Source organism: Danio rerio, chromosome 14 (genome assembly GCF_049306965.1).
Source record: "Danio rerio strain Tuebingen ecotype United States chromosome 14, GRCz12tu, whole genome shotgun sequence".
NCBI classification, from domain to species: Eukaryota; Metazoa; Chordata; class Actinopteri; order Cypriniformes; family Danionidae; genus Danio; species Danio rerio.
The window spans coordinates 8,440,167-8,455,607 of NC_133189.1; the positions used below are offsets into that span (position 1 = coordinate 8,440,167).

Below are 15,441 nucleotides of genomic sequence, written 5' to 3' on the forward strand. Positions count from 1 at the left end.
TTTCTCACGGTCAATTAAATCTGTGACCTAAAGAATATTGAAATATCCTAGTCTGACCTCTTTGATTAAATAAAATGATGTACCTTTAAATCTAGAATTGCAATAAAGTGGAGCAGACTGAGTATATATACAGTTGAAGTCAGAATTATTAGCTCCCCTGAATTATTAGACCCCTTGTTTATTTTTTTCCCCCAATTTTTCTTTAACGAAGAGAAGATTTTTTTTTAACATTTCTTAACATAATTGTTTTAATGACTCATCTCTAATCACTGATTTATTTTATCTTTGCCATGCTGATAGTAAATAGTATTTTACTTGATATTTTTTAAGACACTTCTAGACAGCTTCAAGTGACATTTAAAGGCTTAACTAGGTTAATTGGGTATAGGCAGAATAGGGTAATTAGGCAAGTTGTTATATAACGATGGTTTGTTCTGTAGGGGTTAATAATTTTGTCCTTAAAATGGGTGTAAAAAAATGATTAACTGCTTTTATTCTAGCCAAAATAAAACAAATAAGACTTTCTCCAGAAGAAAAAATATTATTAGACATACTGTGAAAAATCCCTTGCTCTGTTAGACATTATTTGGGAAATATTTAAAAAAGAAAAAAATTCAAAGGGGCTAATAATTCTGACTTAAAATATAAATATATTTATGCTTAATTGTACATTTTGCATGCTCAAAGTCCAGTCTGACCTGCACGTAAAGCGATAGTTTACCAAAAGTGAATATCCTGTCATCATTTACCTTTACTTTTTTCAGCACCTATTTGGTTTTCTTTCATCTGTTGAAAACTAAAGAAGGTAGTTTAAAGGAAGCTGAAAATCTGTAACCATTGATTTCAGAATTAGCTCTTTACAAGTCAATGGTTACAGATGTTTAGCTTCCTTTAAACTACCTTCTTTAGTTTTCAACACAATAAAGGTTTGAAACCACTTGAGGGTGACTAAATATTTTCATTGAACTATCTCTTTAATGCCACTCTGAGGTGGCAGAAATATACTTACACTTACATTTTAACTCTATACTATAGGGGCAGGTGAAATGTACAATCATAGCAGGCATAGTTTCAATATTACTAAAATATTAACTTCTCACTAATGACATCAGAAATGGAAAAGGCTGGTCAAAAACACAGAAAATGACACTCCAGATGCCGTCTTTATTTTTTTTTTTTTAGCTCAAATGTCAGAAATGGGACGCACAGGATTATGGGATATCAAAGGCATTGAAGGATACATCTATGCTGCGTTCAAAAATCAATCAGATGAAGGTCTCTCCGAAGACATGAAGTAAAGCTTGATTAGGATTTAGACATGCCTTCCTACATCAAATGCAAAAAAAAATTCCAGATTTCTGACACAGCTGTTGTGTTTTTACAATGAATTTTAAACAGACAGCGAAGCCTTAAGCTTTAGAAATGAACATTTATGGGTCACTATTAAAAAAAAATTGTGAACAAAACAAAGATTATTGATTCACACTTCGTTTTTAAAATGTAAATTTCTCACTTCAATCAAACAGTTTGTTTCTTATTATAAAATTTGCAAGCAATTTCTGACTGAAAGTGTGTCTACAGCTTTTTTTTTCCAGTACAGCAACTTTTTTTACTTTGTTTTTGCCTTTTTAGTAGCTAATTTATTAAACCCAAGTTTATATACAGAAATTAGCATTAGTGAATAATCAAAATAGTCAAAATAAATCGCTTAAATATATAAACAGGTGTACGTTTTTCAGGCTTAAATGTTAAAATGGCTTGCCATACCTCGACTGCATCAGCATCACTGAGCATATAGAGTGCCTTAATGGGTTGCCAATCTCATATTGGAAATGTTTTTTTTAAGGGGGGATGCAAACACACCATGTGAGGCATCCCCTCATTGATCACTGATCAATCATCCATACATTACGTATTACGCTGTCCCCCTCAAACAAAAACTTCAACAAAAAAGATCTTCCAAAGCGCATCATCATCATCATCATCTAATCATCGGCAGTCATGCACAATCGCGTATTACGCTTCATGCTTAAATGTGCTAAGTGTGATTAAAAGCGAACACAACACAGTGCACTTACATTTGATTACGCGGTCGGTAGGGTTTAAACCCATGATGTCTGCGCTGGACATTCTCATGGGCTGTTGCAGATCACGGGGAAAGTGCGCTTACTCCTGATGGGTGAGCGTGCGGTCTTCGGTGCTGCGGGATGCGCGGGCTGCAGAAGCCGCATCACTTGGTGCGTCTCTCCTCCGTCCACCGCCGGTCAGGGGGAAAGAAGATATGTCGCAGTCGATCCAGGCGAACGGCGATGCTGAAGAGATGCTGGACTCTGCCTGGTGCCGTGTGGGGGCGGATGGGTAGACAGATAGATGGATGGATGGATGGATGGAGGGAGCAGTAGGAGGGGGGCTGGGAGACTTCTGCTCGGTCGGTTCAGGGTATCCTCAGCGCGTTGCAGCACCACCCCGACATGGCGAAGACAGGAACTCCCACGCTCTCGCTCGCAGGGACTGCCTCATACCGCCATCACGCGGAGGCTGATTCGGGGTTTCCCTGCATGCGCACGAGATGAGCGCGCGCGCGCGCGAGAGAGAGAGAAAGCGCACAGGCCTTGTTGCTGCTTTATTGACGTCAGGCTTACATTTAAACATATTTTATAACATATAAGTATATATTATGGCCGGGACCCAATGGCGCAGTAGGTAGTGCTATCGCCTCACAGCAAGAAGGTCGCTGGTTCGAGCCCCGGCTCAGTTGGTGTTTTTGGAGTTTGCATGTTCTTTCTGCGATCGCGTGGGTTTCCTCCGGGTGTTCCGGTTTCCCCCACAGTAAGACATGATGGGGTACAGGTGAATTGGGTATAGGCTAAATTGTCCGTAGTGAATGAGTGTGTGTGGATGTTTCGCAGAGATGGGTTGCGGCTGGAAGGGCATCCGCTGCGTATCTATCAAGAGGGTTATCTATTATTGACGTCAGGCTTATAATTAAACATATTTTATAAATATTTTTAAAAAATTATTTCTAATGTTGCAAAAACAGACTATTTTTGTCACATTATTTTTTGGTTATGTTGACATCTACAGTATCTATCTATCTATTTAAAGAGTTGTTATATATCTATCTATCCATCCATCCATCTATCTATCAAAAGGATTTTCTATCCATCCATCAGTTCATTCATCCATTCGTCCGTCCATCCATCCATCTAACTAGAGGCTTATCCATCCATCCATCCATCCATCCATCCATCCATCCATCCATCCATCCATCCATCCATCCATCCATCCATCTATCCATCTATCTATCTATCTATCTATCTATCTATCTATCTATCTATCTATCTATCTATCTATCTATCCAAGAGGGTTGTCTATTTATCCATCCATCTATCTATCTATCTATTAAGAGGGTTATCTATTTATCCATCCATCCATCCATCCATTCATCCATCATCCATCTATCAATCCTACCATATATCTATTAAGAGGGTTATCTATTTATCCATCCATCTATCCATCCATCCATCTATCTATTAAGAGGGTATCTATTTATCCATCCATCCATCTATTAAGAGGGTTATCTATTTATTCATCCATCCATCCATTCATCTGCCTATCTATCCAAGAAGGTTGTACAAATGTCTTTAAAAAAAGGTTTAATTGTTTTCTTAACATCACTGTGAATTATAAAAAGCTCTTAAACTGTAATCATTCAAATATCTTTTTTTTTTTCAGGAGTAAGCTCTTTGTTGTTTGCATAATTTTTAAAATTATAATATCTTCTTTTTTCTCTTGCTGCAATGTAGACTTGTTGGAATTGTAATAAGATTTCTCTTTCTATTGGTTCTTGTTATTTTGTATGTTCTTTTAAGCATGTACAGGTGTCATTTGAAATACTGTTTCTTTAACAATGCATGGTTTCAGGCATGGTTTCCTTGGGGCATTGCATCATGTTAATATTTTGAGCTTATTGACACATATCACAGTAATACAATGTTATTCTTTTGAATAATGTATTATAGTCCTTCAATTTGCGTGTGAATCAAAGTATAACTATGTGATAACACCAATTTACCATAGAACTGCCATAGTATGCTTTCAAATAAATGCCTGGTCGTTAAGTAAATAAATGTTTTTCACAATTTTGCAGTGATATCAATATGTCATTTATTTGTACTGTACAATTGAATTTTTGTCTTTAATGAATGTGATTGTTTGAATGGGGCATAAACCTGTACAGCAGGATAAAGATATCACTATGGTATTTTAGGAATATAGGCCGATAGTTTGATCTTTTTGGATTTGTGTAATCAGGATTATGTGAGGATCAGACAAAAGCACCTAAAAATGTTGGCTTTTAATTGTTTGGACAATCAAATATTAGAAATGAGAACAAAGGCAGGTAAGACAATAGAATAAAAATGAGAACACATCAGATTAAGCCCATTGGGCTCTATGCACAGCTAGTGTTTTTCAATTAATGGTAAACATCCGGTGAAAGCTTAATGTGACTATTTTCAATATTAATATTGTTCCTTTCACAGCATCGATATTGTAATGTAATTACAATACATTCAGTTAAATAGACTTAAGCATTCATTTAGTTGTTCAAGCTTACATGAAAGTCCATGTAGCGCCGTCAGTAGCAGCAAGCGTGCGCAGAACCTCTAAATACTGAGAAAATACTGAGGTAAAATGAACAGTCATATTTTAAAGACATGGCAGGGGGAATGGAATTTAATGCAGTGATCTTGTCCGGTCTGAGACCCAATTAATGTTGTAGATTTTTCAGGCAGTAAAGATCACTGTTTTTTTTTAAAGAAATCAGATATTAAACGTGGTTTATAATGGAAAGACACTTTACCGGAAGCAATGAGGCTGGCTCACTGAAATTAAAAGTCTGTCTGCATATACCCCATCAGAATACATACTCAAGGTTTTAGAAAATATATAGCCTATTACAACCTACAAACAAATCGACTAAACTCCCTGCTTATTACAATTTCTTTACATTATTTTCTCTTACCATAATCAATATAGTAATTAGTCAGTTATGTTAGGATGTACTGATGCTAGAAACTATATTCATATACTTTATATTTAGTGGCTAGCATAATTTTTGGTGGCAAGCATGCATATGCTTTTTATTATAAAAACGTATATTGTTTTTAATATATTTAAGATGTGGAAACATATTTTATTGACCCGAATAAAAAATGCATATAAAAATAACTGATGAAGTAAAGTACCTGTAATATTCTCATGTAAACATTTTAAATACGTAAAAATATTTACAATTTATAAAAAATAAAAAACAAATGGTAATAACGTAACGTTACCTGTATTATGATTATGTACATAAATTAAGAAAATGTGAGAGCTGCAAAGCTCATGCATCATACAACAATACAGATTAACGTGAAAGTGTTCATTTAAACATTTAAAAATAATTAAATAAAACTTACAGTGGAGCTTTGTTTCTCTCATACTGCATCCACCAATCTATGGGCGATAATCTCGTGTTTTGACGCGATAAAACATAAACTTGTCAAGTATCCCTCCGCACTGGTGAAACTTCCTCTGACGGAGGATATTTATGTGTTTGCGAATTTGGTAGAAATTGAGTATAAGCTGTTCTCCGCGGACAATTGTAAACACACGTCGAATGAACACCTCTAACAATAAATAAACGTATGTCCCTCCTAGCTATTTCTTTTATATTTCTGAGTTTATCGCCCAGCTCGCACATAGGCTCGAAATGGAAGCGTTCAACCACAGGGTTTCATTTGGGCTCAATCAGCGTTGAAGTCATTCAGCGCGATCCGCCATTTTGGCACAGCTATTGCATCAGTTTCGTAATTCACAACAGCACTATCTGGCAACTGGCGTAGGCGCGCAATCCGTCCCCGGCGACTGCGTCCATTGGCGGAAGGATCTGTTTAGAGCAGCGCAGTGTGCGTGTTGCGGTTAGCTGCTCGCTGCCGCCGCTGCTGCAGGAGGAAGGACCGAACCGCTACCAGCACCACCTTTCAGTTTCGCCTTCAAATTACACCAACCGGCTCCGTCACACACAGAACACCGATTGAATTATAACCCCAAGGCGTCCTTTAGTACGACACACGAGGGGTTGGAAGCGTCGGAACCGAAGAAACGCCGTTTTAATCGAGTACAGGGCGCGTTTTGTGTGTTTTTGACAGCAGTAACAGCACAACAATGGCTCTGAAAAGAATCCACAAGGTAAGAGAAGGAAGTCACGGGCGCCATTGCCTTATTCCGCATTGAAATCGCATATTTTTTTTTCGATTTTACCGGAAATTCGAATTTTTGGATGTTATTGATAGGTTCTAGGTGTTAAGTGTGCCGCTGGTGCGATGACAACTGTTGTAAAGCTCCCCGGTTCGACGGTTCGGCCCGGGCTAACGATTAGCATGTTAGCTTGAGACCCTTCGTCGAACTGCCTGCGACTGATGTACAAGGTTTATTCGGTGTTCACTTTCACGTTTCATTTCTCGTTTTATATTGTAAACTGACATAAATAGTATTTTGAATTGGAAGTCGGTTTGGTATGGCTCGCTTGAGGATTAATGTAGGCTCATGGTAACGTGTTAGCATGCTAACCGCTCGTAGCCACTGATGCTAAAGGCCCATTTGAAAATCTTGAACAAAAATATTTCTCTCTCATATTTCATCATCAGATGGGTGTGTTTTTATTATTTCTACGCCAAAATACGGTGGTATACGCCAAATACGGTTGTTAGTTTAACTAACTAACGTTACCGTTCGCCTATCCGGGAGAGGCATCTGGCCCATCGGTTTGCCGTCACGGGTAACGTTAAACGTTTAAGTCATTTTCTCATTATGTTTAGTCTTGTGTTCGTGTTAATTTATCAGCATCAAAATATTTGGTATTTTTGAGCCAGTCTGTTAAGTGTTTAAGTTCAACACGTATTTATTTATGTCTTGAGGTTAGCTCGTGGCGCAAGCAAATTGGCGTAATGAACGTGGCTCAAATCGTTTCCAAATCAGACCATTATCTTCTTTATTTGGACCTTAATTCTCTCTGATTTCAGTAGAACTGACAAGACCGGAAAAAAATTGTTACATAAGCTGTGGTCACATCTCATGTCATTACAGCAGCAATAACTTCATTACACAGGCTGTCGTGTGTCTGATTTGACATCAAGCCCCTGTCATTTCTCTCTTCTTAGTTATGTTTACTGGCCGTTTAGTTTTAGTCATTTTTAATGAAATGCACAGATATCTAAAGTGTTAGGTTTCGGTGTCAGTTTCAGCGAGCATTGCAGGTGTTTCAGGAAGGGCTCGAGACAGGTGATGCAGAGCTTTACCTGCTGCTTCTCCAAAGCATGATGGGTGAGTGATTTTAACCTGCTGGGTTTCTGGTTTGTTTTAGGAGCTGCATGATTTGGGCCGTGACCCACCTGCTCAGTGTTCAGCGGGCCCGGTAGGGGATGACAGTAAGTGCCTCACTATTTCCAACAAATTATTTAATAACTTTTTTTTTTTTCTTTGTTTAATTTAAAGCCATTCATTTTCGTGTCTTATTTATAGATAATCTTTGGTTATTGTACTTCTGATTAAGTCAAAGAACTAACATTTTAATTTTAATCTATATTTTTGATCTTGGACAAAGATGTTTGAAAGAAGTTCACTTCTGCTGTAACGTCGTCATCCCATCTTTTTCAGGTCTTTTTTATTTAATCAACAACCTGTCATCTAGAGGCAACAATTTATTAGTCAAATTAATTTTAATTCAAAATAGATGTAATATTTTAGTTCTATACAGCATTTAACTTAATTTTCTTTATTTTCTTCAGGATAGTAAATGTAAAAAGTGCATGTATTGTGCTTTGAAGGAGAGATACAAATTAATTAGAAGTAACCAATTCTACATTCTTAGCAATCTATTGTGTTCAAATCCTTAAGTTCGTAGTTATATTTGAGAAATTCTGCCTTGTTTTCTGGCACATAAGCCTTAAATTAAAATACAGTAGTCAACATTTTGAAGTGGATTAAAACCTTTCTTTATAGTTGTCCTAAAACTATTCAACACTTCTTTTTTTTTCCTCAGGATAAAAAATCCACCTTATACGTTGACTACTGTATATCTTATGTAAGATGCAAAAAGAAGATATGAAGACTTTTTGTAATTGAGTTGTTCTCAAAAATAATTAGTTTTTATGACATTTAAAAAATATATTTTTATTGAATAATGAATTAGTTTTTAATAAATAATAAAAATGTTTCTAATGAACAACTTTAAGGTTCTCTGGGAAACAAGAAAGATCTTCTTGTGTATTGTGATTTAAAGATATAGTAAAAGTTAGTTAAATTAGTCAATAAAAAATAAGTTTGGTTCACTTGAACTTGACAGATTTTAAAAAACAATTTATTTCAACGCTTCTCATTAAAATCAGTTTCACAATGAATTTAAAGGAATAGTTCAGCAAAAAAAAATATTTTTGTCATCGTTTATTCAGCCTTTACCTCTTTCAAACCAGTTTGACTTTCATGTTAAACACAAAAGAAGATGTTTTAAAGTAAGCTGGAAACTTGGAACCATTGAATTCCAAAGTAATTGTTTTTCCTTCTATCCAACTTGATGATTGCAGGTTTTCAGCTTTCTGCAACATTTTTTTTAACAGAAAGAAACTCTATAAAGGTTTCGAAACACTTTAGGGTGATTGAGTTAATTTTTCAATAAATAACTAAATTGTGCACTTTTTTATTTGACACACTGTATTTTGATATTGAGATCACACATACAGACAAAACAGTTTCTTTTAATGTCTTGCTCTTGTCTCTTCAACCAAAGAATTAAGTATTATGTTTTTTTCTGATTTTATCAGCAAATGAATGTGACTGCGTTTATCAGCCCCACTAAACAAGTAACCTAGATTTAGAGAGCTCTAAACATGTCACTCATGTTGACATCTGAAGAATCACCCGTTCTGATCCTTGGTCTGTTTTACTAGGCGATGTTGGTAATATTGGAATTGATGGCTTTGTATTTTTGCATTCATAGTAACTGAGTGCCAATGTGGCTTGAACCTCTTGTCAAGAGTTTTTCATTATTTTTATTTTTTGTTTTTATTGTGTTTTCTATGTGTCCTGTGATTGATGGAAGGCTCTCATCAATATTTAATTTGAACCTCAACCACAAGACGACATTGTTTGAAATGAAAAATAGCATTCCTCAAAAGAGTCGCCACTTTATTAACCATGAATCATCTAACCATCTGACCTACTTAGGGCCTCAGAGATTTGACTAAAATATGACAACATAATTGTACCCAAAATTGCTTCATCATATTTTATACTGTATTCATCAGTGGGCTCTTAATTCCAGCAAGGCTGATTATGAGCTTGAGAATGAGAATTGCACCTTATAGACACGTGAGTGCTTTCCTGATGCATCTTTTCGTCTTGTTGCAGTGTTTCACTGGCAGGCCACAATAATGGGACCAGTAAGTATTTTATTGAATTTCACTTTTACAGGGAGCATTTGAGTTTCGAGCAAGTATTACCAATTTTGATCTTGAGCTTTTCCCAAATAATGCCAATTTTAAATGTTTACAGAACGACAGTCCTTACCAGGGTGGAGTGTTCTTCTTGACCATACACTTTCCCACAGATTACCCCTTCAAACCGCCAAAGGTCAGTAGTGTCTGCACCCGTTTGACTTGGGCACAGCTTCTCAGGTGTGTTTACTAATTCTCAGGTGCTGCTTAATTATTTGTCACTGTCAATCCTCTTGTTTTACTGACCTCCACTTTCTTTGTCACCACACAAGGAAATGTTTTTCCTCCTACCATATATTCAAATAATTCAGCTTATCATGACGGCGTATCATCCGCAGTTGCAGAATGCAGATAATCTTGTTCATGAATTTGAAGAATGTATCTGGTGGAAGCTTGTGTGTTCGTCTTTCAGTAGTTGTTTTTAGAGTTAGCAGTCATTTATTTGTTTCGCTTTAGGAGGTTGTGTCCTTATTTTTGTATATATTTTTTGTCTACTAATTCCTCAGGTTGCATTTACCACAAGAATTTATCACCCAAATATCAACAGCAATGGCAGCATCTGTTTGGATATTCTGAGGTCACAGTGGTCACCGGCACTCACCATCTCCAAAGGTACAACACCACCAGGTTTCAGCTATTGAATAAAACCAGTTAACTCTGAATATTAGATACCTAACCTTAATATGCAAGCTCACATGGTAAAGTCTGTATAGATTGTTCTTAATAAGCTTTTGTTGAATTTGCTTCATATTGTGTTCTGGAGAGTTCATACAAAGCCTCAATGTTAGGTGAGAGCAGCTCTAAACGATTCAGTACTCAAATAATAAATTCAATGTTTTTTTTTAATGCATATTTAATGAAATTTAATTTGAAGTTCTTATTGTAGTAAGCTTTATATTGTAAGAGTTGCAGGTAGTTGCTGTTTTCTTTTTGACACTATTACTGGCATTAGAATGTCTGCAAAGGATTCATTTCAAATGATCCACTTTTTCACTATATACACTAACTAGCAAGTCTTGTCATTGAGCCCAGTTGTAAGAGCAACAAATAACCTGACTTCTAGTTGATTGTTTGGAAAAGTGGCAGAAGGTACATTTTTGATGAATCCTCTATTGGAGTGCATCCTAATCATTACGAATACTGCAGAAGATCTACTGGAACCCGCATGGACTCAAGGTTCTCACAAATTCAGTCAAGTTTGGTATAGAAAAAAAATCATGGTTTGGAATTACATTCAGTATGGGAGCGAAAGAGAGATCTGCAGAGTGGATGGCAACGTCAACAGCCTGAGGTATCAAGACATTTGTGCTGCCCATTACATTACAAACCACAGGAGAGGGCAACTTCTGCATGGATAGCACTCCTCGTACTTCTGCCTCCACATCAAAGTTTCTGAAAGTAAAGAAGGTCAAGGTGCTCCTGGATTGGCCAGCCTGGTCACCAAATATGAACATTATTGAGCGATTCTGGGGTAAGATGGAGGAGGCATTGAAGATGAATCCAAATAATCTTGATGAACTCTGGGAGTCCTGCAAGAACGCTTTCTTTGTCATTCCAGATGACTTTATTAATAGGTTATTCAAGTCATTGCAGAGCTGTATAGTCCTCCAAGCTCATGGGAGTCATACACAATATTAATTCTTTTCCCACTGCACTATGACTTTATATTCTACATTGAAGATTATTTCTACTAAGTGACAAGACTTTTGTCTAAGCAAAGTCAGACCTTACTGTCCTAATGTAAATAAAAATCAAGACATGATCATATTTTGGTAAAGTAAGCGTAATCTAGAGGCCTTTGACTTTCATAGAGGCCTCTTCTGATCAACCAAATAATCACGGTATTATTTGTTGTTCCTAAAACTTGGATAGGTTTTGACTTTTGTCAGATAGTGCACTTGTACAATGAAATGTGTATTGTATGAATTCTCCAAAATTTAATTGTTCCCAAATCTAATCTTTTAATTATTTTTGTAATGCTTATTATTAAACGGAATTTCAAAACATTGGCAAATTGCACTTAGTGGTTGTCACGTAAAGCCAATCTAGTCACATAAATAACTGTCAAAAAGTACCAATCATGAGTACAATCCCTGTGGCGTAATCATTGCACAATCCAAAATAAATCTAGTAATCCAACTTTAGTGCCCAATAGCCCCCCCACCACCCCCCCAAAGCAAAGTGTTCAACATTCCACACTTGTTATATTGAATTGGGATAATCTACTACATCTACATATTTAATGTGCATCTTTTGTTTCAAGAGATTTACAGTATTATTGCGCTGCTTGTACTGTTTATAGTACTGAAGGGCATAGAACAGAACATAACTAAGTGATTTGGGACACACCTTCTGTTTCTCTAGTTTAAACTTTAACTGCATCATTTACAAGGCAAAATGACACATCGCATGAAGGTTAACTGCTATACTCTTTCAGAATAAGTGTCTCTTATACTTTAAATTGTGCTGGGTTATGTTCTTTAAGTAAAGTGTTTGTAAAAATGTAAAGATACCCACCCAGTATTCAGTATTCACGAATCACAAAAATCATGTCAGTGACAGATTTTGAGCAGAAAATTACAGATTGTAAACGTGTGTCAAACACAATAATTCAACATCAGAATTATCATCAGCATTAATGACCAGGACAAATCTAAAGTCTGTTCAAGTACCCCATTCCAAGTCTATACAAAATTTAGCATTTAAACCAACAGTACAGCTACACAAAGCCTATTGCTGTTTTACCACATGTTTGAGAGTAACAAAAAGAGAAGCCCACTCATATTAACCTTTATTTTACATCTACAGAATCGTGAGAAATCGTGATCTTTATTTAGGGCAAAAAAATTGCGATTCTCATTTTAGGCAGAATCGTGCAGCTCTAATAAAATTTCTATGAATGTACATTTAAGCAACTTGTACCACTTATGCTTAATGTATTCCATTATGAATGAGTGTCCGACTATTAGATGTCCGCTGTGTTTAAGCAAGGACACCGCTCTGTTAAAGTTTCTTTACGCTAATGTTTTCTCTTGCTCTGCAGTTCTCCTGTCCATCTGCTCCCTGCTGTGTGACCCTAATCCGGACGACCCCTTAGTACCTGAGATCGCCCGCATTTACAAGACTGACAGGGAAAAGTGAGTGTCGTCCTGTGCAGTGTGCACTTGCCCTTTTGCCTTTTCCTATAGGTGCTGTCATAAGAGACAACAAAATGCTGAACGAGCATCTAGTGTTTGTTTTTATCGGACCATGATGCATATAATAATTTCGCCTGGAGAATTCGGTTATCAAATTCAAAAGAAATAGGAATTAAATGCCAGCAGACTACAATTTGATTTGTTAACTCTAAACTACTGTTGACAATGTGGGTGTAAAAAGCTGGCTGAGGCAGGACATTATGAAGACTCAAGGGAAAACTGAAGAGTTCCTTTATAGTGATTTGTCAATTACTGGCTCAGAACAACAATTTACTAGTTTTCTAGTATTTGAAGGTAAATATGTATTGCGCTGACAGGTAAATGTCATAATAGATTCAGTATTAAACAAATTTTTTTCAGTTTACTGTTTTATTTTAGTTAAATGTGCATTAATGTTCCCCATTGTAGACAAGATTAAAGCAGGGATTTGGCATGGGATTATAAACGGTTTCAAGGTTTGCCGCGGTTTGGAAAAGTCAAAATTTTAAAACTGCTAAAATTGTGTTATACCATTCCTTGGGTATATTTTTAGTGTATTTTTAATGTGTTGTAAAGTGTGTTTTTGAAACTAATAAAGACAGCAGACGTTAATAATTTCCAAGTTTGTAATACCATCAGAAACTTATACTATCCCATGCCTAGTAGGAACGCATCGAAGTTTTAGCCGCTGAAAATGACATATTGTCAAAGAAAAGAAAAATATGAGCTGGAAAAGGCAGCAGTGTTCAGCATGCCGATTTCTTTCCAGCCATAGTTAATACATATTATGAAGTGGCTTTCATCCTGGATGTGGAAAGCACTGCGCTAGGAAAGCCATTCATTTCAGGGGCTAGGGCTGTTCAGTGGTTGTAAGTTGCAGAGCGACCAAAGCACTAGAGTTGCAGAAAGCATTGTCGTCCATCTTGTTTGTGCCGCACGGTCACAGTTGAAATTAGCTCAACATTCTACACATCTGTTTCACTCATGTAACCGTATCATGAACCACACATACTAATTGAAAAAGTAGAGCCTGCTCAAATAAAATGTAGACGGGACTGGAGTTGTGATGGTAACGATGGTTTACGAAGGTAAAATTTTTGCTTTTCTAAAAAAAAAAAAAAATTGTGTATAATGGAAGTTGGTAATTCTTTACAAGTTTTACAACTTTATTCAATAAGATAAATCATTTTTATAAACATTTTTGGATTCGGGCCAAAATTCGCATGTCGTTGCATCCCTGGATTGCAGTATTTGAGTCATGTTTATTTGAGCAACTGAGAAAAGCTTTTTCACTATTTCAATGGTGTATTTGCACGTTTAATATAAGTATTAAATTAATCTTAAAATGGCAATTGTTAGAAACTGTATATGACACCAAAGAATAAAGTTCACTTCTAATTAAAATCAATTTTTGTTGCATTCTATTGACAATAATTGTCAAAGGCTAAAGGCTTACATGGTCAACTGCTCTTGTAAACCGGCTTCTGCAAAAAGCTTCTTGATTTTCATTTTAGTAAATGTAATTTTCTTTCTCTTCCCTCACAGGTACAACAGAATAGCTCGGGAATGGACACAAAAGTATGCAATGTAGTTTTGGAGATAAAAATCATGATGTGAGAATTACACCTCTCCATCGTAAGGTTAGGGGAGATTTTGAACGTTCAAAAGATAAAAACGAAAAAGCTTATGAAAAAAAAAACAGATCTTGTTGGTTTCCATTGGAGTGCTTTCTTTAAGCCACGCCTCCCCTCACCAGAGCACCTCCCCCAACTCTTAGCCCTCTGGCAGCCATGGTGTACATACTCGAACTACAACCGTAGGCCCTTTTCTTTCCCAAATTCAGACCTCCACTCCACAGCTTCTGCTTTCCCTTCTCCGTTGCTAGGGCGACGCACCCGCTGCTTAGGATCAGTCCGTATCAATTATGCTGTAGAAAGTGTTTATGGCTCTAAAAGCATTCCTTGTTGTTTTTAAGAACTGGAAAGGGAGGGCTTTATTGTTATCATTTATTTTCTCCCTGCAGTTTGTGATAGTCTGAACATCGAGGGATGTTTTTTTCTTTCTTTAGTTTTTTTTTTTTTACTTTGTCCACTTCCTGGGCTTCCAACAGTACATTTTGGATCAGGAATTTTTTTTTTTTTTTTTTGCTTTATTTCTTTGTTGCAGAGAAGGGAGGGGTATGCTGGCTATCTTATTGTATAAAATCTCTAAGGAATTCTTTTAAAATCATAGCAGTTAAAGGAAAATGGACCTCCTGTCCTCTCCTCTGGAGTATTCTAATGGACTTGAAAACTATTAAATATATATATATTTTGTTCCATTTGCTGCAGCAAAGACTGTCTCGACCCCTTTCCTTTTAGCCTTGACCAACTTCACGAACATTCAACATTATGGAGGGTTCCGGACCAGTTATTTAAACCAGTCTCTATAGCATTTGTCTTATTTTTTTGTTTTATTTTATTTTCTTTCCCCCAAACCACACTTGTAACACTTAGGTTGCATTTTTTTTTTTTTTTTTTTTTTCCTGCTCTTGTTGAATTAGATGCTAACATGGTTCAGCCAGACTCGATTGGGTCCCTGGGTGAGAGGACACAAACTCTTCACAAACAAACTTCTGTATATTTAATTTCCTGACAGGCTCGTTGAGCTTTGTGTGTTGATTAAAACTGTGTAATAAAATGATTACTAAAGTCTGAAGCATTTTGTCTGCGTGTTTTTTTTCTTGA

The 15,441-nt window shown here is 36.3% G+C and overlaps 2 protein-coding genes across 5 annotated transcripts in view; one reads left to right on the forward strand and one right to left on the reverse strand.

The window, feature by feature from the left end:
* The window catches only part of ppp3cb (protein phosphatase 3, catalytic subunit, beta isozyme), a 115,790-nt gene extending 110,277 nt beyond the window's left edge, over positions 1–5,513 (reverse strand). For 2 of the 4 annotated variants that reach the window (XM_068213208.2, XM_021481019.3), the window contains exon 1: positions 5,466–5,513. In XM_068213208.2, the coding sequence (XP_068069309.1) occupies positions 5,466–5,487 (22 nt within the window). In that variant the 5' untranslated portion in view covers positions 5,488–5,513. Of the gene's footprint in view, positions 1–2,078; positions 2,448–5,465 lie in introns of those variants that run through there. The other 2 variants (XM_009307724.5, XM_009307722.5) reach the window with 1 other exon arrangement.
* A 425-nt stretch (positions 5,514–5,938) lies between these two features.
* Positions 5,939–15,412, forward strand: ube2d2 (ubiquitin-conjugating enzyme E2D 2 (UBC4/5 homolog, yeast)). Its single transcript, NM_200959.3, is given in 7 exon segments — positions 5,939–6,237; positions 7,412–7,475; positions 9,454–9,485; positions 9,598–9,675; positions 10,046–10,151; positions 12,583–12,676; positions 14,261–15,412. Coding segments are annotated over 7 exon segments (444 nt in total). The 5' UTR covers positions 5,939–6,213; the 3' UTR covers positions 14,307–15,412.
* The last annotated feature ends 29 nt before the right edge of the window (positions 15,413–15,441 follow it).